Source organism: the organism of the source record quoted next, unplaced genomic scaffold (assembly GCF_019419815.1).
Source record: "Pyrus x bretschneideri cultivar Hongxiangsu unplaced genomic scaffold, Pyrus_bretschneideri_v1 Contig87, whole genome shotgun sequence".
In the NCBI taxonomy this organism is placed as follows: Eukaryota; Viridiplantae; Streptophyta; class Magnoliopsida; order Rosales; family Rosaceae; genus Pyrus; species Pyrus x bretschneideri.
This window is the reverse complement of record NW_025999828.1, coordinates 851,491-874,974: the sequence shown is the minus strand read 5'-3', so window position 1 is coordinate 874,974 and position 23,484 is coordinate 851,491. Positions and strand designations below refer to the sequence as shown.

Genomic DNA, 23,484 nt, shown 5'->3' with positions numbered 1-23,484 from the left:
GCTTCCAAAATCCACTCCCCTGGGCAATATGGGATGTTACAACAACCTTTTTTCAAATTTGTAGTATTTTCTTTTTAGTTTTTATTTGTACCCATGTATTAATTTCTTTTTGCGACCAAATATTTTAAAATTTCATTTGTACTCATAATTTTTTAATCTTTTATTTGGACCCTAATTTATTTATAATGTACCCATTCTTCTTTATTAATGTACCACTTTGTTATATGTGAAATGTACTAATTTTTTTAACGCTATGGATATATTCTTTTGCCATTTATTATTTCTTATTGTTACATAGTTTTTATCCATTTATTCAATCAAAATGTTTGAATTTTTTTATTGTAGCCGTTTATAATACTATTATAATGAGGCATTTTAAATTTATAGGATTATAAATCTCATAAAATATCAAACAATTAATGTCAAAACTATAAAAATATAAATATTAATAGTAATATCATGAGGTGTACAAAGTCAAGGGACTTTGATCAAACTTTGAATACCATTAAGGTTTTAGTTAAAGAGTGTTAGGAACTAGGGACCGCATCCAAAGTATCCCAATTTTAAATCGGTTAGTTGGTTAAAATTATTAATTTAAGTAATTCCTGGTTACCACTAAAAAAAGGTAACTTTTTATTTTTGTTATTATATTTAGAGTAAATTGTAGGAATGGTCCTTCAGCTTTAACTCAATTGGAGCAATTGTCCATCAACTAAAAATTCATTACCATTAGTCTCTCAGCTCATCAAAACGTGCAGTTATGATCCCTCAACTAAAAATTTATTACCAATGGTCCTTCAACTTTAATCCAACTGGAGAAATGGTCCCTCAACTTTGACCCAATTGCAGAAATAGTCCCTTAATTTTAACCCAATTGTAGCAATGGTCCTTCCAACATAACTCATTTTGACAAAATTCTGACGAAGTTGACAAAAATGACCATAGCTACACGTTTTGATAAGTTGAGGGACCAATGGTAATGGACTTTTAGATTAGGGATCATTGCTCCAATTTGATTAAAGTTGAGGGACCATTACTACAATTTACTCTTGAATTTAATCAGTCCCTCTATTCATCAAAAAGGTGATTAATACTTTCATGAAAAAACTTCATTAATTTGTTAACATTTAACGCATAGTTATATAAAATAAAAAAAAGGGTAAATTACACTTTCATACCTCAGGTTTGGGGTCTATTTCAATTCCTTACAACATTTTCAAAACATTTCACTTTCATACCTTAAGTACTATTTTATTTCAAAATAATACATCCGTTACATTTTGCATCCATTAATCTGTTAAATGCTGACGTGACTGCCACATATATGCCACGTGGCTACCAAATGTCTGCCACGTGGTAAATAAAATAATTTTTTAATGTTTTTTTTAAAACCTGAATTTTCTCAAAAAAATTGAAAAAAAAAAATTACATTTTCATACCTCAGATTTGGGGTCTATTTCAATTCCTTACAACATTTTCAAAACATTTCACTTTCATACCTTAAGTACTATTTTATTTCAAAATAATACCTCTGTTACATTTTCCATCCATTGATTTGTTAAATGCTAACGTGGCTGCCACATATATGCCACGTGGCTGCCAAATGTCTGTCACGTGGCAAATAAAATAATTTTTTTTAAACCTGAATTTTCTCAAAAAAAGAAAAAAATTGAAAAAAAAAAAATGAAACCCACTATCCCACCCCCCTCCCCCAGCGACCCACATCCCTATCCCTAACCCAAAACCCAAAAAACTTGCTGCAACAGCAAGAAGAAAAGGAAGAAGAAGAAGAGGGAGGAAGAAGAAGAAGAAGAAAAGAAAAAGAAAAAGAAAAAAAAAGTCCACATGGCATTAACTTCCCTGCCTTTATGCTATGACCAGTTGAAGGTTACTTACAGTACTCAAAAGGAAAAATGGTCCATGGATGAACTGATTTCAATTGTTGCCCAAGAGGAATGCAGGCTTAGGCGCAAATCAATCAGGCTGTAGTGAACTTGGTGCACACTAACAAAGGGAAGAAGCCATTCTTCCATTCTGGTAAGGCCCCTAAACTGATCTCCAATAGTAGTGCTGCCATGACTACATCCTCCTCCAAAGGACCTGAGAATTATAAGGATATAATGGACAATATAAGGTGCTATTTTTGCAAAAAAAAAAAAAAAAATTGGTCACTTGAAAAGGGACTGTGAGAAACTCAAAGATCTGAAAACTAAGAAAGGTATTTTGGTCAAAATTTTTGTGTGTTTTAAATCTAATCTTGTTGAAGTCCCTCCAAATTTTTAGTGGTTTGACACTAGTTGTTCAGTTCACATCATCAATTCATTGCAGGGTTTCACAAGAAAAGGTATAACAACAAGAAATAAAGTGTTTCAAGTCCTTGTCAGCAATGGAAATAAAGTGGCTGTGGAAGCAATAAACGACCTCAAGCTTAAATTATCCAGTGGCTTTGTTCTAGATTTAGTTGATGTTTTATATGTACCTTCACTTAGAAAGAATATACTTTCAGTTTTGAAACTTGTAAAAACTAGCTTTGCCTTCAATGGAGACAACAAAAATATCAGGATTTACATGAAGAATAATCCAAGAGTTGTACTTGGAGTTTGTTTTCTAGTTAATGAATTATGGCAAGTACTTTGTTCGGTTTGCAATGAAAGTCTTTGTTTTAATATTGAATCACCTACATCAACTAAAAGACTTGTCTTGAATGAAAAATCTTCCATGCTTTGGCATAGAAGATTAGGGCATATATCTAAAGCAAGATTAGATCTCATGGTTAAGAATAAAATTTTATCTGCTTTGGATTTCTCAAATTTCAAAAGCTGCATTGAGTGTTTTAAGGGGAAGATGACTAAAACTAAGAAAAAGACTTTAGTTAGAAGTAACAAACTAATGGAGATTATCCACTCCGATGTTTGTGGACCTTTCCCAACTAAAACAATATGTGGAAATATTTACTTTGTGACCTTTATTGATGAGTATTCAAGGTTCTCATACCTTTATTTGATTTCAGAAAAATCTTCAGTGTTAAATTGTTTCAAAACATTTCAAATTGAAGTAGAGAAACAGTTGGAATTGTCCATTACAATTCTAAGGTCCGATAAGGGAGGTGGATACTATGGCAGGTACATTGAGGCAGGTCAATCTAAGGGGCATTTGGCTCTATACTTGAAGGTGTGTGGTATTCAAGCACAGTACATTGCCCTAGGCACGCCATAACAAAATGGCTTGACTAAAAGGAGCAATAGAACTCTGATTGAAATGGTTAGAAGCATGATGAGTTGTTCAACACTTCCATAGTTTTTATGGGGTGAAGTAGTGAAAATGTCGAACTACATACTGAACTGAGTTCCTGGCAAATCAGTTTGCAAAACTCCTTTTGAATTATGGACAAGGAGAAAGCCAAGTTTGAATCATATGCATGTTTGGGGTTGTAGTGCAAAAGCTAGGATGTATAATCCTACTAAAAAGAAATTGGATTTGAGGACAGTTTCATGTCATTTTGTGGGATTTCCTGATAAATCAAAGGGTTATAGATTTTATGCATCAAATCTCTCAAACAGAACATTTGAGTCCAATACTGCCAAGTTTATTGAAGACAAAGAAGCATTGAGTAATTTTCAAGGGGCACGGATTTTGGAATTTGAAAAGCAAGGTGATGTATATGAAAGTAAAAGTCACGAGGAGAACTTTGATTTACATCAATCTATGGTGGAGTTTTGGATTGAAGATTTTAATTTACAAAGTAACACACCTGCTATAAATATCAACACACCAAATACAAGTGTTGGTGCAACCTTTGCTCCATCACATGCATCAACTAATCAACCATTACAAGCATCTGTGAATGAGAGAAAAGTAATGCCACAAAGAGTCAGGAGGTCAGTAATACCAGATGATTATTTTGTGTACCTTGAAAAAGTGGAACTTAATGAAGGCATATCGGATGATCTTGTCACTTATCAAGAAGCTATGAGTAGTTTGCAATCTGAATTATGAAAGGAAGCAATGAATGATGAACTGAAATCCATGCAAACAACTAATGTTTAGAGTTTAGTTCAAGCACCAGCTGCTATCAAGGTAGTAGGGTGTAAATGGGTGTTTAAAACCAAGAAGGATTCAAGTGGAAGAACTATGAGGCGCAAGGACAAGCTAGTGGCTAAGGGTTATACTCAAACTGAGGGAGTGGATTACTCAGAAACCTTCTCTCCTGAATCAACTAAAGATAGCTTTCTTAAATGGTGATTTGGAGGAAGATATTTATATGGAACAGCCTATTGGTTTCATTAAAGAACGTGAGGAGAACATGGTTTATAAGTTGAACAAATCGTTTTACGGCCTAAAACAAGCCTTGAGACAATGTTTCTTGAAATTTGATGAAAAGGTAACTTCCTTTGGTTTTTATGAGAATAAGATTGATGATTGTATTTATCTCAAGGTCATTGCATCAAGATTTATTTTGCTTGTGCTTTATGTGGATGATATTCTCTTGGTGGCAAGCAATTAATCTTGTGCTTGAAACTAAGGGGTTATTGTCTAAGACCTTTGAGATGAAGGATATGGGAAATGCATCATATGTGCTTGGAATAGAGATCAAAAGAGATGGGGCTCAAGGATTGTTGGGACTCTCACAAAAGTCGTACATTGAAAAAGTGTTGCACAGATTCAATATGCAAACTTGTGCCAATGGAGAAGTACCAATAGGAAAGGGAGACAGGTTGAATAAGTCTTAGTGTCCAAGGAATGAAATTGAGAAACAAAGCATGATCAATAAGCCTTATGCGTCCTTGGTAGGCAGCTTGATGTATGCACAAGTTTGCACAATACCTGATTTGGCTTTTGCCATCAGTGTGCTGGGAAAATATCAATCGAATCTAGGTGAACAACATTGGGTTGCAGTGAAGAAAGTGTTAAGATACTTGCAAAGGACAAAATCCTTTATGTTGGTTTACAAGAAAGTAGAGAACTTGGAACTAGTTGGCTACACTGATGCTAACTTTGCAGGATGTGAGGATGACAGGAGGTCCATGAGTGGTTACTTATTCTTCTTAGCAGGAGGAGTTGTATCATGGAAAAGTGCTAAACAAAAGGCACTAGCCACGTCAACCATGGAGGCTAAATTTATAGCATGTTTTGAAGTTACCAAGAGGGACTTGTGGTTAAGAATTTAATCAGCAGCATGGCTATTATTGATTCAATTTCGAGACCACTAACCATATACTGCGATAACAAAGCTGCAATATTTTTCTCTAAGAATAACAAGAAGTCTGAGGCAAAAAGGTTGATGGACATCAAATACCTATTAGTGAAGGAATATGTGAGAAAGGGCGAAATCACGATTGAGCACATTGAAACAAATTTGGTGATAACTGACCCTCTGACTAAGCCATTAGCAGTATGAGCATTCAAGGATCATGTCTCTAAGATGGGAGTGCTTGAATCTCTAGAATCTGCTGAAGTGTGAGAGTGAGGAAAACTCACTGTAAGTCACATGTGTATTTCAAAAATGTTTTCGAATGTTACTATATTGTTCAATATAAAGACCTACTGAATCATATGCACTCGTTGAGCCTATTGGTTGTCTGAGTTGCTGATTGTATGCATGTATATGTGTATTCTCATGTCTTGGTGATTGGAAATGAATAATTCAAGGGATACAATTCGGTGAATGCATCAGGATCTTCAAAAGATGATCCATGAAATGACTGTTTTGAATGAATGAAGGAATAACAATTCATTGAAAAGTCTAAAGTTTCTTTCTACATATTAGTTTTAAGTATTTGTGGTTTCAGGGTGCTTATGTTGACTATAAACACATGTTTTCTAGAATTCAAATACTTGAATTAATTATAGTAGTTGAAAGGGAAGTTAGTAAGCGTGAAACTTGATGTGATTGATAGGAGCATACTTATACTACTTAGTTATGTTGTTTCCTTGCATTTAGTTAGCTAAGTACTACTTATTATAGTGTTTTAAGCTATTTTCGTGTGTTTGTAGGTCCTAATGACAAAGTTGGCAAGAAAAGGCAATTTTGAGCCTTGGAGAGCTTTTTTGGGCTTATTATGGATAGCTTGTATATGGAGCAAGGTGGATGCACGAATTTGGAGTCAAAAGAGGCTAGGAACATGCTACAAATCAGAAAAGGAAAGTTCAAGACAAAGAAGATAAGGAAAGAGCAAGAAATATGGAAACTTATCATAACAACCTTATCTTATCCAAACCTTATCATATCTTATCCTAACCTAATCTTGTTCCACCTTAATCCTAGCTACAAGTGGACCTAAAAACCTAATTTCTAGAAGCCTTATCTGACCCTAAAAGGGTGCCGCACCTTTCCCCCTTTTATTTCTTCTAGAAAACCCAAAATCAGCCATAAAACACCTAGTTTCTAGAAGACCCAATTTTGGACGAATTTCCCCAACCTTTTTCCTCTTGGATTCTGATTTAAATTGGCCCTTTTCCTCTTAGATTTGGATTGTATAAGTCCATATCAGAAAATAATTGGGCTATGACTTAATTTCCAAGCATTGTGCCGCACCCTAGGGGCCCTAATCACTTGTTTCTACTAGGTTTAACCCTAATTCTGATTCCTAGGGTTTTTGCCGTGCTATATATATATATATGCATCTTAATGTGCCGCACCCCCCTACACACCCTATGCAGCCATTCATCCTTCAATTCATTCATTCATTCACACCACACACCATACATTCAGAAACATACCTTTGCCGCAACCTTGGGAGAAGAAATATTGTGCCGTGGTTTCCATAGGAGAAGGAGACCCTTGTGCCACAAGAAATCTGCATCCCTTGGAGACTTTCAGAGTTCTTTCTTCCCTCATCTCATTTCCATGTTTATTTTAATTTGCTTTTCAATTGTTATGAACATGTGTAACTAAGTTTTTCTTAGTTAGAGGTGAATTCAAAGCCATGGACTTATGTTTTATATGAATTGATTTCCTCCAGATTTTGTTTCTTGAATTGTGAATGTGATTTACTTAACTGATTTATTGAGAACTTGTTCTTGTGTGTTGATTAAGGATGCATACTTAGTTTTCGTGCATGAATTTGATGCTAGAATATAAGGGAATTTCACCTAATCGTTATGAACTTATATTCACAAGTAGTGAAAATCACTTGTCATGATTGTGTTAAGTAAATTCTAGGCAAGAGTATCATGCAGTTCATAGTTACGAATGCCTAGTCAATGCTTATGGGTTTCAAAAAGCTTAATGATCTTTGATTTTATCTCTATTATGCGGTTCATGTAGGGAATTTGATAAGAATAATTTGGTTGTCGATGCGTATTCCATCAAATTCAATGAAACTAGGAAAATCTGAAAGTTAATTTGTGCTTTTCACAATTAATTTGGGGCATTGTCATTCATGGTTTAAAGGGATAAAATCTGGAAATCAATTTGTGTTGCATATGTGCATGTGTGGAGAAAGACCCTCTAACTAGCCTTTTACCCATTCAATTCACCTAATTTAGTGTCTAATCTATTTAGTTTTGCAATCTGCCTAATTTAAATAATTTCGTCCAAATCAATTCCCCTTTTATTAAGTGTGTTAGATTAGTTAGAAAAGTGTTTGAATCTGTCCAAATTAGTGTTTTGAGACTAAGTTAGTTAAAATTCGTCCAAACAACTCCATAGAGTCAGTTTTGAGTCTTTTTGATTGTTTGTTGTTGTTTTGAGTGTTTTAAGTTAGTGTTGAGTCTATAGAGTCTAGTTTAGTGTTTTTGAGTCTTATTTGAGTTGATTAGCATCCCTAGTTAATCCCCGGTTTAGAACGATCCCTACTTGCATATATACTACAATTGTCACAAATAGGGTTTAATTTGTGTGTCAACTTAATTTTCACATCAGTGATCACATAAGGTATCAGTGTTATAAAAGGGCATGACTTTGATTATAATGTTTAGTCTGTGTCCATGTCGGAGAATGTTAGATACCTAGTTGGACTTGACTAACATTATAAGTATGAATCTTATGTTGCTAGTATGTTATAAACTGATTAAAGAGTTGTAAGCATGTAAAACTACTTCTTATAATCAAGGATATGTGTATAACATGCAGCAAATGATAATTGCTTATCCACTACTCGATCAAAACTGCCAGCAACTGCAAGTAACTAATTTCCACGATAGATGGAAGTTAGATAAGCCTATGTATATATAATCCAATTCCCTACTCGTGAAGAGTTATTTTGAATATTCGAGGGTTTTATCACCTTTGGGACATAAGGTCTTAAACGAGTAGAAGAATTGCATTTCAACCAAAAACATGACTACTCCAGGTATCGCACATAGTCGAATGAATGTAATCTGGGATACTTGTTATACAATGAACTTGCTGCGTTGACAATTGGATGGGAATTTAATTACGTAGACAAACTTATATATTAGTTTCCAACAGGCTAAACCAATTTCTTTGATTTCTTTTCGGTCTAGAATTTGAAATTTTGAATTACTTTGGTATTTAAGTTGTGTCCTGATCTTGTTTTGCTTTGTTGTTGATAACTGTGCCATTTGTAGGAACCATATCATGGATCTGAGTAGAGATCCTCTTTAGATCTAAAAAAATGGAGCCCAATGATCAAATGATCCAGATTGTTAAAATTTGATCCAACAGCTACAATTATTATAATTTTTAGAGGGACCCTCTGTTTGTAACCGTTGGATCAAATTTCAACGGTTCGAATCATTTGATCCTTGGGCTCCGTCTTTTTTATTCGAAGAAGATATGTACTCTCATGGATCTATCTGAGCTCTATTCTTTTCATTTTTCCTTTTCATGTTATTTCTATTGATATATTTTTTTATTGTGTCTTGTTGTTTGATGATGAGTAGGCATTGAGTGCCAAGCAAACCAGGCAAGCGCCACAAACGAAGAATGTACAGTTGATTGGGGTATACTTCACCTTTCAAATACTAATATTGTAAAGTTTTATGTATGCACTATTGTTTAAGATTTTGTTCTACTTGTGAGCCCTTGATATTTGTTCAGTATAGAAGCTCTACATAGTTCACTTTTATGGTAATTCACCATCAATTTGGCAGATTACCTCATCGGTATTTTAAACATTTACTCACATAAGTAATTATAGTCCCTTTTCTTTCTATCCCTGTAAAAATTATGTAAAGTGGAACCAAGTACTTTATAACTCTTTATGGTTGAAGTGTAATGGAAGGATGGAAAGAATCCCTCTAGACCTGATGTCATGCACATATTCACACAGTGATAAATCACACATTTGCTTGTCCTTGCCGTGTTTACTGGCTTCTGTTAGTGCTTTAAAAGTAAAGAAACAAATGGAGGACTTCATGTTTCAATAATGGAGATTCTTGAAGTGCTATTTTAGAACTAACATTAGTTTGCTTGAATTTCTTTTAGTGATATGCATTCTATGTGCCCTTTAAACTATTTTTTACTGCGTTTATACCAGTGTTTTAAAAACCTCGTCTCGAGTTGCTTCTAGGCGGCCTTGGAGGCGGGACGGCAGTCATTTCATCTCTGTTCTATGGGAGTGGGTGAATGATGTGATATAAACTAACACAAAAATTAAACCCTCTTTTTGATAGTTGTAGTATGTGAAAGTAGGGATCGTTCTAGGCCGGGGATTAGGAGGGATGCTAATCTACTCAATTTAAACTCTAGAACACTAAACTATACTAAAAAACAGAAAACTAGACTCTAAATACTCAAAACAAACTAGAATGATCAAAACAACACAAAACAAGCAAATTGACCCAAAACAGAAACCAAGAGTGATTTTGGACAAATTCTAACTTAACTTTGACTCAAAACACTAAAGGAAACAAATTTAAACAAGTTCTAACTAAGTAAACACAAAATATTAAAGGGGGAATTGATTTTTGACGAATTTAAAACTTAAGCAAACAAGTCACAGAAAACTAAACTAAATTAAAGGTACGAATTTGGGTGAATTAATGGGTGATAGGCTAGCTAGAAGGTTCTTCTCCACACATGACACATATGCATACGAATCGATCTCCAATTATTATTCCAATAAACCATGAATGACAATGCCCCAGGTTAATCGTGAACTGCACAAATTAACCATCAAATTTTCCTAAATTCATTGAATTGGACTTAGCGACGCAATCAAATTATTCTTATCAAGTTCCCTATATGAACAACATGATAGAGATACATATCAAAGATCATTAAGTTCTATGGAAATCATAAGCATTGACAAGGCATTCGTAACTATGAAAAGCATAATACTCCTGCCAAGAATTTATTTAACATGATCGTGACTAGCAATCTCCACTACTTGCAAATATAAGTTCATAACGATTAGGTGAAAATCCCTTATATTTTAGCATCAAATTCATGTATGTAAACTAAGTAGGCCTCCTTAATCAACATACAAGAATAAGTTAGCAGTTAAGCAAATCACATTCATGTTTTACGAAACAATAATTGGATGAAATCAATTCATATCACATATATGTTCATGGCTTTGAATTCTCCTCTAGCCAAAACGAGTTTAGCTCTTCATGTTCGTACTTAAACGAAGAAAACTTAAATTAAACATTGAAAACAAAAGATTGAATATGCCTAGAAACGCTCCAACAATCCAAACTTGAATGGCAAGCACGGCTCCAAGGGTCTTCTCTCCTTTCTCCTTGCAAGGCTGCTGCACAAGGGTGGTTGTGGCTGAAATTAGGTTATTGTGTATTATAGATGGGTTGTGTGAATTGTGGAGTAGATGGATTAATGGTTGTGTCAAAATTATGGTCAATGATGGATGAATTGTTCTCCCCCTTATGTGCGGTAGAAAGCATAGAAATAAAGGGAAAAGGCAAGGCATTAATTAATTAATTTTGGAAAAATTTGCTCTCCAAGTGCTCAAGGAAAAAGGGTAAATAAATGTCATAATCCAAGAGGAAAAGGGAAAGAGATATGCAGCAGGACCTAGAGAGAAAGGGAAAGGGATTTGCGGCAAGGAAAAGGTCTTCTAGAAGGAATAGGTGCGGCATCTATTGTAGGATTAGGCCTTCTAGAAACATATATTTAGGTGTCCTAAATTAATTAGGGACCCCCCTAATAGCTGGAACTTAGGTAGTGTAGGATTAGGATTGGCTAAGACAAAATAAGGTAGTTTGGCTCATGTTTCCTTCTTTCTTTGTAAGATCCATATCTTCTTTGTCTTGAATTAATTCTTCCATCTCATTAGCATATTCTTAGCCCTTCTTGAACTTCAAAATCGTCCATCCACCTTGCTCCATGCATGTGTTATCCATTTCAAGCCCAAAACTGCTCTAAAATGCTCCAAATTGCCTTTTCTTGCCACTTTAGCCAATTGAACCTACAAACACACGAAAATAGCTTAAATCACTATAATAAATAGAAACTAACTAACTAAATGCAAGGAAATAAGCTAACAAAGTCGCATAAATATGCTCCTATCAACGAAAAACTCGCCTAACTTCGTCGGGGCGCGCCTCAGGGCGTCGGCTTTGTTTAAAAGTTGACGAAATTTGGAAAAAATCCGGCTGAAATCTGGGTTTTTTTCTTGAGTTGCAGAAAGTTTGGAGAAGACGAAGACACAAGCTTTTGGAGCTGGTTTTTCTCTTTCCTAACAGCTTTTATCATCATATTCTTTTTTGTAAGTTTTTGTTTTTATATTATTTTATATATATTCTTTTTTAAGAGTATTTTATATATATTAAGAAACTAAAAGATAAGCAAGAACGAGTTTTTTAATAATTTTATATGTTTGATATATTTTATAGACCTAAATCTCAAAAAACATCTATACTTTTTAATATTGATTTCCTTCTAAATTCTTTATAATTGCTCCACTTAGCTTTTATTTCATTGTAAATTCTCTATAATTTCTCCACCCAACCTTTATTTCTTTTTGAATTTCCCTATAATTGTGGCATTCAACATTTATTTTCCTTGAAATCCCTTATAATTGTGGTGTCACATCCCGGCCCGAGGCGGACCACTTCCCGGGCCCACTCCACCACCGTAGCACAATATTGTCCGCTTTAGGCCCCGACCACGCCCTCACGGTTTTGTTTTTGGGAACTCACGAGCAACTTCCCAGTGGGTCACCCATCATGGGAGTGCTCTAGCCCCTTCTCGCTTAACTTCGGAGTTCCTACAGAACCCGAAGCCAGTGAGCTCCCAAAAGGCCTCGTGCTAGGTAAGGATAGGAATATACATTTAAGGATCACTCCCCTGGGCAATGTGGGATGTCACATGTGGCCACTCACCCTTATTTATGTTAAAGTTCTCCAAAATTGCTTAGAATAAAATAAATAATTACAACATCTTAAGACTTTATGACATAATTTCTAAGTTCAACTACACTTAGTAATGAAAAAGATATTATCTTTGATTTATCTATAATTATATTTGTTTTACAAAGTATTATATTTCATAAATATAATTATAATATATATATATATATATATATATTAAAATTTTAGGGTAAAGTACAAAAAACTACCTAAACTATTGGTGTCATGACACTTTCATGCCTCATCTTTTAAAATTGACAATGTCATACCTCATCTTTAGAATTTGATCCAATGTTATACCTTCCGTTACTTAGCCGTTTACTTTTCAGTTAAATGCTGACGTGGCTTGATCCAGGTCCCACTTTCTATTAAAAAACTAATAAATATTAGTAAAAACTAAAAAAAAATCATTTAATAAATTTTAAATATTAAAATAATAAAGAAAAGTTATTAAAATTAAAAAAATTAAAAAAAAACCTTCTGTTCGTACCCCTCTCCCCCCCCCCGGCCCCTCTTCTCTCTCTTCTCCCCCATCTTCATCTTCTTTTCCCTTCCAGTCCCCTTCTTGCAACCCAGAAAAAAAAGAAGGAGGAAGAAGAAGAAGAAAAAAAAAAAAAAAAAAAAAAAACCGAATCTGCAACCCAGAAGAAAGAAGAAGAAGAAAAAAAACCTGAATCTACAACCCAGAAGAAGAGGAAGAAGGAGGAAGAAGAAGGAGGAAGAGGAGGAAGAAGGAGGAAGAATAAGAAGAATAAGAAGAAAAAAATAATAAAAAACCCGAATATGCAAAAGAAGGAGGAGGGAAAAAAAAAAAAAAACCTAGATCCCATTAAGGTGGAATCGGGAAACCTTCGTGACCTCCTTCTTCTTCTTCCTCTTCCTCTTCCTCCTCCTTCTTCTTCCTCTTCTTCTTCTTCGGGTTGGGGGGGTTGTTACTGAGGGTTTTTTTTTTTTTTTTAATTTTTTTTACTTTTCTTTTAATATTTAAAAAATATTAAATAATTTTTTTTTTTTAGTTTTTAATAATATTTTATTAATTTTTTAACAAAAAGTGGGCCCCGAATCAAGCCACGTCAGCATTTAACTGAAAAGTAAATGGCCAAGTAACGGAAGGTATAACATTGGACCAAATTCTAAAGATGAGGTATGACATTGTCAATTGTAAAAGATGAGGTATAAAAGTGTCATGACACCAATAGTTGAGGTAGTTTTTTGTACTTTACCCAAAATTTTAGGTATTATGAGGCTTCGCTTCACGCTTAGGCGGGGCTATCCATAAGACACCTCGCCTACACCTTCGCCTTTTAACACATTGGTTTGTACTTACCACATTTGATGTTTGTAATGATAGTTTTCCTTCTGTGGGTGGACATCTCAGTGTTTTCTTCATTTTAAAATGGTAATGATTTGCGTATTAACCATGTGGTTTCTTGGTCTAACCTGCTGGTTCTTATCTTTGTAGGGGTTTGCAACCATGCATTTCACTTCCACTGCATAAGCCGATGGCTCAAGACATGCCAAGTGTGTCCGTTAAGTACATTATGCCTTAATCAACCTCTTCTTAATCTTGTATTAAATTTTTCTTTCCCCTGGGCGCCTGTCCTAATGGAACAACATCAGTCTTTTCCCCTAACTTCTATTGTGCTTGTTGTGACTTTTAGGTTTAGCTTTTCTTGTCAACTTATAATTGTACCACATGCTCAATCTAGCTTTAGGGTTTTCTCTTTTTATGGGTTGTGTCTGTTGTGAATAAATGTTCAAGGATGTGGCACATCTCACTTTAAAAGGTTTGTTCATGCATATGCATTTCACATCTACATTCCTGTTACATTCTAACTAACTTAGTTGTCTAATCAGACTTGCGCGTGGATTTCTTGTAAGCTGGACATGCAATTTAAGATTGGTCCATATGGGCTAACTGATACATTTTTGCTAGTTACCGGCTTTGAGCCTTTGATCTGCCTAGATCTTTTTGTAGACACATGTTCTTTGTCCTTGCTAGTTGAAAAGAAGCATCCATTTTGCATATATCTTTAGCTAGGTCTTCATTTCTTCCTTAGGAGTTTCAGATTTTATTTCCTAGAAAGAGAAAAAGAGAAAAAAGCATTAAGGCTTCACCTTCATCTTTGTTCTTCATTTGTAAAACCCTAGTTGCAAAACCTTCTTTCATGCATTAAACACCCAATCATTTAAGAATAGAGTTGCATTGCCTTTGTAGTTTTGCATTAAATTTTTGGTCAATTGTTTTTAGTTTCAAATCTTTAAACTGACCTATTTATGGATTCTCATCACTTTCTTCCTTCAACAGTTTGACTGGAGAAACTGACTGGACGTTTGAATCCAGATCTGCATATCATTGTCATATTATCATATGCATAGTTTGTGTGTTGGTCTCAATGTCATAAGGTTAAGAGTTCAAGAATAGCTGTCATCCTGTGAAGATTGGAGATAACACCATTTTGGTGCCACAAGGTGAAGAGCTTAGGAGGACTTGCCACTTCGTGAAGGCCGAATGAATCCATTTTGTGTAAGGTAAGGTTGCACAAAGGTTAAGTTGCTCCGTAGATTAGGTCTAGGAGTTGAGCTTTGCATGGTATTTGTAAGAATCTTGATTATACAAGTGGATTAGACTCAATGGAGACTCCCCGATTTTTTAACCTAGAGGTGAGTTTTTCCGGCACAAAATATCTTGTGTCCAAAGTTATTTATATTGTGGCACTTATCTCACATACATATACATGCTACATGTATCACTTGAATATTTAATTGGTATGTGCTCACAATCATGCTCACTTGACACATAAATAACTTGAAACGAACTGAGGCCTTGTTGACTAGGATAACTTTTGGTATTTGAAATTGGTTATTAAATCTTTGATTTATTGATTAACAAATCTATCTTAGTTAACTAGCAGACTTGATTATCATTCTAGCAGATTATAATTTTTATATACAGGATATTCCGCATGTTACCAATTTCACTTGTTTTGTAAATGCAGATAATAGCGAGTTGGTTTCAGACATATGGTCATTAGAAGCTTCATGTGGCCAAGTGTTCGATCTTCCTTGCACTTACTCATGTGTTGGTTCTTCTCCAAACTTCCTGCTATGGTGATGTCGACGAGGGTGTCTGATTCTAGACTAGTCTGATTGTGAATTTCTCATAATCGAATTTGGAAATGCCTTACCCTGTTATTATTACCAATTAAGCATTAAGACTTGTGACAATCATGCTTGTATCGGAGCCAAAACGCAGCGTGCTTATAAGAGCTATTCTTCTGCAACTCCTATTAGCATTAAGTATTTTGTACTGGTTTGATACTGAGGTACTTTTATAAAAAGTGGGTATCAAAAAAAGCTGAGCTCAAAAAGGTGTTTGGTAAACACTTAAAAACAGTTTATTTTCACAATTTTGGGTGAAAAAAGCTGAAAACGTGAAGTAGCAAAAATGAGTTTATTCTCACAGCACAGCAGAAGCAGTTTTTTTTCAAAGCACAGCAATACCAAACCATCCCTAAGCTACAGCTTTTAAGCTACATCTCATTTCCCAGCATACATCTTTTTGAATAATTATTCTATCATATGCATGTTTGATTCATTTTGAGAAAGACTAACACGGTGATGAAGCCGTGTGAAGTTCTCATTTTTCCGATATCATTTCGTTTTTAGTTTTGTTTTATTCTTTTTTTTTTTTTTTTTTGTATTATGGAGAAGGAGGAGAAATGAGGGTTTAAGAAAGCTTGAGAATAACGGGAGGAGGAATATAAAAGGGATATACGTGAAATGATACACGATGAAAATTATAAACCAAAAATTGAATACAATTACTTTTGTGTACTTTTCTTCATGTTTCCCTCCCTCCCATCGAACATCAACCGAATGGAAATCAAACCAAATTGATTAATATTATTCAGTTCAATTCTCTGTTTTAGGAGCAAGGCGAACTGAACCTGACTCTGCCCAGTGCCCCTTGGAGAAGCAGAAATTATATGTAGAAAATGGAAAATTACAAATAAAAATAAAAATGAAAAGACAATGAACCATCATGGATGGTCTAGTGATTGGTGATGAAGTTCAACCTATATTCCACACGACACATTCTAAGTTTAATTTCTGGCATTGGTGAATTTGCACGATGATGGTCAAGAGAGACTGAAATGTCTCTATGAATCTTTCTAACCCTCAAAAGGGTGAACTGTCATGGCAAAGCTACTAGTTGGTCCCTTTTTTACAAAATAGAAAATGAAAAGACTATGAAAGGTATGGTTGTAATTCTGGTAATAAAAGAAGTAGAACTTGGGATACAAATAGAACAATCTTCTCCAGTAGGCGCATCAACCCTCACTCGCACCCTCAAAAAGGCTGGTCCCTTTTTATAAAAGGAAGTTTTAACGAAAAGCTCACGGTACTGTTCACTTTAACGAAAAATCATATTTTTACACAAAAAAATCAATCCTGGAACTATTCACTTTACACTTTATTTTGTCCTTATTGTAAAACTCAAAGTTTTCAAACTATTTTCATTAGTTTTCCTTTTATAAAATAGAAAGAGAAGTGTTATTGGCACTCCAAAAATCTCAGTATACACTCCTCATAAGTGTATTTTTCTTTCCTAATATAAAAAATTTGGAGTGTATAATGAAATTTTTAAAGTGCTAATAACAATTCTCAATAGAAAATGAAAACACAACGAAGGGTATAGTTGTAATTCTGGTAATAAAAGAAGTAGAACTTGGGATCCAGATAGAACCATCTTCTCCGGTAGGAGCATCATGCGTGAGTCCTTTTTTATAAACTTGCTTATTGTGTAAGAACAATTTTTCATAAATTGCTGGGGTTTACTTTGCTCTTGTTGTATTTTGAATGAAGGTTAGTACTTTTATTAAAGCATGCCAAGAACAAATTGATGTTCTGAAAAATAGCATTAACGATGACGAGGCAAACTCAAAGGGATGGCTGGGCATTAGGACTGATTACTCTAATGCTGATACTATAGCTCACAAACATGGTGTGGTATGATTCTTTCTCATTCTATCAATTATATCCAGTGATATTATGTATTATTATTGTGTTCCGATTAGCCTTTAGGGAACTATGGATTTCTTCGCCCTGGTCGTGTTTTATACAGGAAGTCTTGTCCTTTTTAGTTGTTCTTTCTTGAGCTGAATTATATATACCAGACTATTGGGTTACTTAATATTTGATCAACTTAATTACGATTGCATATTCCTCGGTGTAAACATGTTGGCAAGGAATGTATGGCTTGTTTGCTTATATAATTATCCAGTGCATATTCTGAAACTACAGGTTTTGATTTTAAGCGAGAGACTCCATTCAGTCACGTCACGTTTTGATCAGCTAAGAGCCATACGCTTCCAAGATTCCGTTAATAAAGCAACACCAAGAAGAAAACTTAAGCGGATTAAGACTACAGAATCTGCAGATATCTCTAACTCTAACAATTTGGAGCTCAGAGAACCTAATGAATTTCAACCCGAGCCTCTAACAGTGCAACAACAACTTTTAGATGATGAAACACGTGCCCTTCAGGTATTGTAATACATGGCTTTCTGTCTATTCTCTTGACCCTTGCTATTCCCGTATTTAGAAACCCTTAAGTGTTTAAAGTTGCTTACTGGTGTTCTTGGTATGCAATGCAGGTAGAGCTGACTGGCCTTCTAGATGCAGTTCAAGAAACCGAAACTAAGATGGTGGAAATGTCTGCGCTGAATCACCTTATGTCCACACATGTTTTGCAACAAGCTCACCAAATAGAGCAACTATACGATCAGGTGTCGGATTATGTATCTGAGCAGTTGTTTAGTATTTGGACCTGATGCCTTGAATTGTCGGTATTCGTTTAGAAGGCTAATTGTCTCTGTCCTATTGAACAGGCAGTTGAAGCTACAACGAACGTAGAGCTTGGTAACAAAGAGATCTCCAAAGCAATCCAGCGGAATAGCAGCAGCAGGACGTTTCTTTTGCTTTTCCTATTTGTACTTACTTTTTCGATTCTCTTTCTTGATTGGTATAGTTAAACGCATTCTTCGTCGTATAAATTATGTTCTCCAAACTTTCACACAGGAAATCGGGAATAATTCGAAAAGTTGAGTTGAGTGATGTTTACTTAAATTACTTGTCTCCTCTTGGGTTCCAAGTGATTGGAATTGTATTTACAGATGTATATTTTTCACTTTACCAGTCCAAGAAATACCTGAGGTATGTCATTCCCAATTTTAGGATAGTGTGTTGTATATTCAAATTTTGGATTTGGCTACAATACTTTCGTTTATTTAATGCAAATAGCATTTCGAAGGTTAGATAGTGATTGTATAAAATATATATATTTATGTGAATACATCTGACATCAGATAGTGATTGTATTAAATACATGTAAGTGTTGTTGTCATTCCTTCAAGGTTATACTAAATATTCCTCCTAAGTATCAACTCTTCATTTGTAAGTAAAAGTTTTTAGGTTCGAATTTTAAGAATGGCAAGTTTGAAATTAATTTATTCTCCCATTTTTTAATGTAAATATTTGTTTCTATAAAACTTGACTATGATACAAGAATTATTAAAAGGGTCAGTCGTCATTTAATGTACTCTTAATCAGTTGAATTACAAACTCATGATTTTGTTAACTAGCCAACTAGATCTAACAATTTCTTACACGACCCATCAAAACGATACGAAAACAATACGAAAATAATGGGTTTCAGGTTAATACAATAATTAATCGGGTCTTTATTGGATCACACGTTAAGAACCCATTAATAACGGGTTTCATATGTATGTTTTGTTTTTCTTACAAAAAATTATATAATAATCCATATATAAAGAACAACAATAGAATATGAACAATTCTTGAAATCATAACCCTAACCAATGACTTCAAGTAGGGGTGGTTCGGTATGGGATACCAAACCGAAAGTAGTATCCCGAATCCCAAACCGAAATTTTTTGGGACGGAAATTTGAAGACCAATCCCAAACCAAAATTTCGGGAATCCCGAAATATTTTCGGGATTTCGGGACAAATCGGGAATCCCAAATTAAAATATGAAATTATGAATTATTCTTCAAATATATAATTTAAGAACACATTCATGAACTAGGAATGTCATTTCATTCACACTACCATTTAATCAAATATTGGCATGCTTGATTGTTTTTATCAAAGTCAAAATTCAAATTAATTAAACCCTTTTGACAATCTGTTAAGAGATAAAAGAATCAAACCTTCTGAAATCATTAGCCATGACAGCAGCAATAATAAAATCCAAATGAATATCAAACAAAACATGAAAAATATGCAAGGTGTAAGGCATTCCAGGTTGCAGAGCATGAATTAGAAACTACTAGCATCAATTATAAAAGAATAATATAATATATATATATATATATAAATTAATAATATATAATTTCGGTTTGGTATGGGATTCCCGAAATATTGAGAAGTCAATCCCAAATCCCATACCAAAATTTCGGGATCGGTTCGGGATAGCATCCCGAAAATTTCGGGAATTTCGGTTTGGGAAATTTTTGGTTTGGGATCGGGATTTTTTCGGTTCGGTTTGGGATTTTCGGGAATTTTTTCCACCCCTAACTTCAAGGACCATATAAATAATTAACCAACTAAATAAATCATGAATAAGTAAATAAAGCGATTAAGAACATATCAAAGGTTACATTCGTCGGAAAATTGCAACAAAAAGTAAGGAACCGTGGAGATAGAGATTTAATTGTGAACTATAAGAAAATTCTTTTTCTTTTCTTGAGTAAGAAGTACAGGTGAATCGTCGAAGACAATCATGAGTGAATGGGCGTAGGCTAAATCGCATAGGGTAAATGATCTTTTATTTAACGAATAGGATAGAAAGGGAGGGAAGATATAACTAATTTATTATTTTTAGCATAAAAAGTATTATTTATTACCTATCCTCTACTCAATATATATGAAATAATAACCTATATTGGAATTGAGTGGGCTATATAGGTTACAGGCATTAACATAAGTCATTAAAGCATGAGTTTAAAAAATGATAGTGCTAGTCACACATCCTTATTAATTTTTTGTCACTGATCTTCGTCAATTCATTCAATCCAAAGGTCGAAAACTAAAAGAAATATGTGAGAAATAAAAATAAGTGCGTAGATAACACTACACTTACAAAAAACCTCCCTAGACTATGGCCTACCTTAGCCTTGTGGGTGGCTTCGGCCGTTTCTACAATGTCCTAAACTTGGGATCAAACTAATTTTCCAATTTTATAATTTTAAGTAGGTTGTTATTTAATAGAGGTACAGTTAAAAATATTATTGGTTGACTTATGTTTTCTTAATGAATGTTGTATTTCCTAAATAGGATTCATTGGGTGCCAAAATCTTTTATTTCATGCACATACTCGCAAGCTCCAAAACGTGATATCAACTTCAAAAGCTAAAGCATCGTTCCAAACAACTTCAGATAAACATTTTAGTCATCTCAAACTTTTATGAGAGCTATTATCAGCGCTCTAAAAATCTAATTGTATATTGTTCATAAGTGTATATTTTATTTCTATATATAGAAAGTTTGGAGTGCAAAATTAGATTTTTGGAGTGCTAATAACAATTTCCATCTACTTTTTTTTATCTCCCACACACCTTTATGAATTTTCAGCTGTCAGGTTAAATGAATTAAGAATATCAAAGAATAAAAATTAACAAAGGGTGAGTGGGAGGTAAAAAGGAGTGTGTGGGAGGTAAAAGGAAGTGTGTGAATAACAATACCCTAGTGATATTCCATTGTAAGGCTTAGTCCACTCCTCCATCCCTTAATGCAGTTATAATCGTTTAGTAAAAAATACAAAAAAACAAAAAAGCAAAAAAAACAACGAAGGGTATAATTGTAATTGGGAAAACACAGAAACTGGGTCCAATTTTCTTGAGCCCAGCAGCAGCACGACTACGTCAAAGCTCTCAGCTTTGTGACCTGAAAGCTTCTACCAAACTTTGATTTGTTCAAGTCGGCAGCAACTCCAGATCCTCCGCACTTCTCTCACTCATCTCTCATCTCTCTCTCTCCCACTCTTGAGCTAGCTACCTTTGGATTCCGTTTGGTGCTGCCGATCTGCAGGTAAAGCTTCAATTTCCACATATAGTTTCCAAGTTTTCACGATTTCTGGAATTTGGGTTTTGAACAATGGAAATATTGCTGAGTTCTTATAATTATGTGCAAATTACTGGTGATTTGGACTGGTGCCTGGCAGAACACTATCATTTGTGATTCACATACTTGCTAGTCTTAGAGGAAGTTAGAATCCTATCTTATATAATCTAGGCCTTACGCGGTTTTGAGGTGTTGGGTCGATGTCGAAATCCACTGTACGGAAGTATGAGTGTGTGATTACGCGAAGAGGATTGACATGATGATAGTAAGCAACGATGACAACTTGGGTTTTCTTTCTCCCATTAGTGCCGTGTTTACTTTCATTACATGGAATGGGGGAAGTCATGAATCGACTAAGGAAAAGGAGTGGTGCGGATCAACTAGCACTCCCTAGTTGATCTGATTGCTGATTTTTCAGGAATTGGATTATGGATTTTATTGTGGAACGCGTGAATACAGAGGAAGTTCGGAATGTGAATAATTGTTTATGCAAGTGATATGCTAAGTTAAGTTCATCTAAACTATGGGATGGGGATTCAACTTGGGTGCAGAGGAGGGAGCACACTGCTTTTGGCTACGCCTCGCTCTGCAAGATTTGGAATAATTTCAATACCCATGTTTTAGCAAACGTTGGAAAGTCAAAAATCGGAAAATTTCCAATACCCATTCCATGTAAGTAAACATGTCATAAAGGAAGGGGTAAGGTAGGATGGTAGCTATCAATTTGAATATCTTGTGGTGAAATGTATATTATTATTGGATTCCTCTATATATCCTCCCATTTTGGAAAATCAATAATTTCGGTTGAATCTTTATGATTTCTTGAAATATTGGATATAACTATGCAGGAAATTTCATTAAATTTATTTGTCTTACAGAAGTAATAACCCAAACAACATGAGCACAATGGCAGCAGCGACGACTTCACAGCTCTCATGCTTCTCTGCCATGAATTGCCAGCTCCGCCTCTTGAGACGTGCACTCCTTTGCCCAACCACTGCTCATCCCAAGTCTTTGTCGCTTGTTGTCATGAGTCTTGAAGGTGGTTCCAAGACCAAGACTAATTTGAGTTACACAAGTGATGCATCAAAAGCAAAGTCGGATCCCATTTTAGATGATGAACTTGTTGCTCAGCCGAAGAGAGCGGCCAAGATTCATGATTTCTGTTTTGGGATTCCATTTGGCGGGATTGTTCTAGGTAGTGGACTTACTGGATTTATCTTTTCCAGAAATCCTGCCACTTTGAGCTCTGGTGTGCTGTTTGGTGGGGCATTGCTAGCCCTTAGCACCTTTAGCTTAAAGATCTGGAGGCAGGGAAAGTCCAGTTTACCGTTCATTCTAGGACAAGCAACTTTGGCGGCAGTCCTCCTGTGGAATAACTTTCAGACTTACGCATTGACGAAGAAAGTATTTCCAACAGGCTGCTATGCTGCCATTAGTGCTGCAATGTTATGCTTCTATTCATATGTCGTCCTCAGTGGAGGAAACCCGCCACCAAAGAAGTTGAGGCCATCTGCAAGTGCTGCATCGTTATAGAAACTACCCGAAACGCCTCATTAGGTATTGAGGTTATAAACTTTTGTATGGTGGAATTTTGCATTATGTATACGAATTATAGATGTTTTCTCATGAATAAGTAAGTTTTAATTTTGGTCAAGCAGGAGGCTTGAAATGTTTCCACCAAATTTTGTGCAAATCCGCTTCCAGAATTGATTTTAAGGTGAGTGATAGAGTAATTCAGTGGCTGATGGGCTTTGATCTTGTACTGACCTTTATATCCCAAACAGTTGAATTCTTTTTTTAGAATATGTGTAAACTTATTTTCACAGGATAATTCACCTACAACAAAATTACATCTGGATTTTTTTTTTTATACAACGTATTAAGGGGTGGGGGAGTAAATTGGTATTGAACTCATTGCTCATGAAACTCAAACCTAAAACCTCTCACTTACATGTAAAAGAGAAATTACTAAACATTAGTACTAAGTGGCAAAGTACCTCCGAAATAAATAATCGCAAGTTGTGTTCATTTGATTTGAGTGGACCACCACACC

General features: G+C 34.9%; 3 protein-coding genes across 6 annotated transcripts; all 3 read left to right on the top strand.

Annotated features, from left to right (window-relative positions):
* Positions 1 to 4,760: 4,760 nt before the first annotated feature.
* On the top strand, positions 4,761 to 5,168 carry LOC125473438 (secreted RxLR effector protein 161-like). Its single transcript, XM_048576247.1, has one exon. It carries the CDS (start codon positions 4,761 to 4,763, stop codon positions 5,166 to 5,168), a length of 408 nt encoding a protein of 135 aa, XP_048432204.1.
* Positions 5,169 to 17,055: 11,887 nt separating this feature from the next.
* Positions 17,056 to 18,596, top strand: LOC103942114 (syntaxin-81). 2 transcript variants are annotated; one of them, XM_048576261.1, is made up of 4 exons: positions 17,056 to 17,289; positions 17,584 to 17,826; positions 17,937 to 18,068; positions 18,171 to 18,596. In XM_048576261.1, exons 1-4 carry the CDS (start codon positions 17,140 to 17,142, stop codon positions 18,312 to 18,314), a joined length of 669 nt encoding a protein of 222 aa, XP_048432218.1. In that variant the 5' UTR covers positions 17,056 to 17,139; the 3' UTR covers positions 18,315 to 18,596. The 2 variants fall into 2 exon arrangements, with proteins under 2 accessions (XP_048432218.1, XP_048432219.1); XM_048576262.1 differs by having other exon boundaries at positions 17,146 to 17,284.
* Positions 18,597 to 21,176: 2,580 nt separating this feature from the next.
* LOC103942119 (protein FATTY ACID EXPORT 1, chloroplastic-like) lies at positions 21,177 to 23,234 on the top strand. Of its 3 annotated transcripts, XM_048576219.1 has the most exons (3): positions 21,177 to 21,395; positions 22,307 to 22,988; positions 23,090 to 23,234. In XM_048576219.1, the coding sequence occupies exon 2, from the start codon at positions 22,326 to 22,328 to the stop codon at positions 22,962 to 22,964; it is 639 nt and encodes a 212-aa protein (XP_048432176.1). In that variant the 5' UTR covers positions 21,177 to 21,395; positions 22,307 to 22,325; the 3' UTR covers positions 22,965 to 22,988; positions 23,090 to 23,234. The 3 variants fall into 3 exon arrangements, with proteins under 3 accessions (XP_048432176.1, XP_009350604.1, XP_048432177.1); XM_009352329.3 differs by having other exon boundaries at positions 21,178 to 21,395; positions 22,307 to 23,113; XM_048576220.1 differs by lacking the exon at positions 21,177 to 21,395 and adding an exon at positions 21,408 to 22,100 and having other exon boundaries at positions 22,307 to 23,113.
* Positions 23,235 to 23,484: the final 250 nt, after the last annotated feature.

Excerpts from the sequence above, each read along its gene's own strand:
- LOC125473438 (XM_048576247.1), top strand. The coding sequence starts at position 4,761 with ATGATCAATAAGCCTTATGCGTCCTTGGTAGGCAGCTTGATGTATGCA.
- LOC103942114 (XM_048576261.1), top strand. The coding sequence starts at position 17,140 with ATGAAGGTTAGTACTTTTATTAAAGCATGCCAAGAACAAATTGATGTT. Across the intron at positions 17,290-17,583 it reads TAGCTCACAAACATGGTGTG|GTTTTGATTTTAAGCGAGAG; the intron begins GTATGATTCTTT and ends CTGAAACTACAG. Across the intron at positions 17,827-17,936 it reads ATGAAACACGTGCCCTTCAG|GTAGAGCTGACTGGCCTTCT; the intron begins GTATTGTAATAC and ends TATGCAATGCAG.
- LOC103942119 (XM_048576219.1), top strand. The coding sequence starts at position 22,326 with ATGAGCACAATGGCAGCAGCGACGACTTCACAGCTCTCATGCTTCTCT.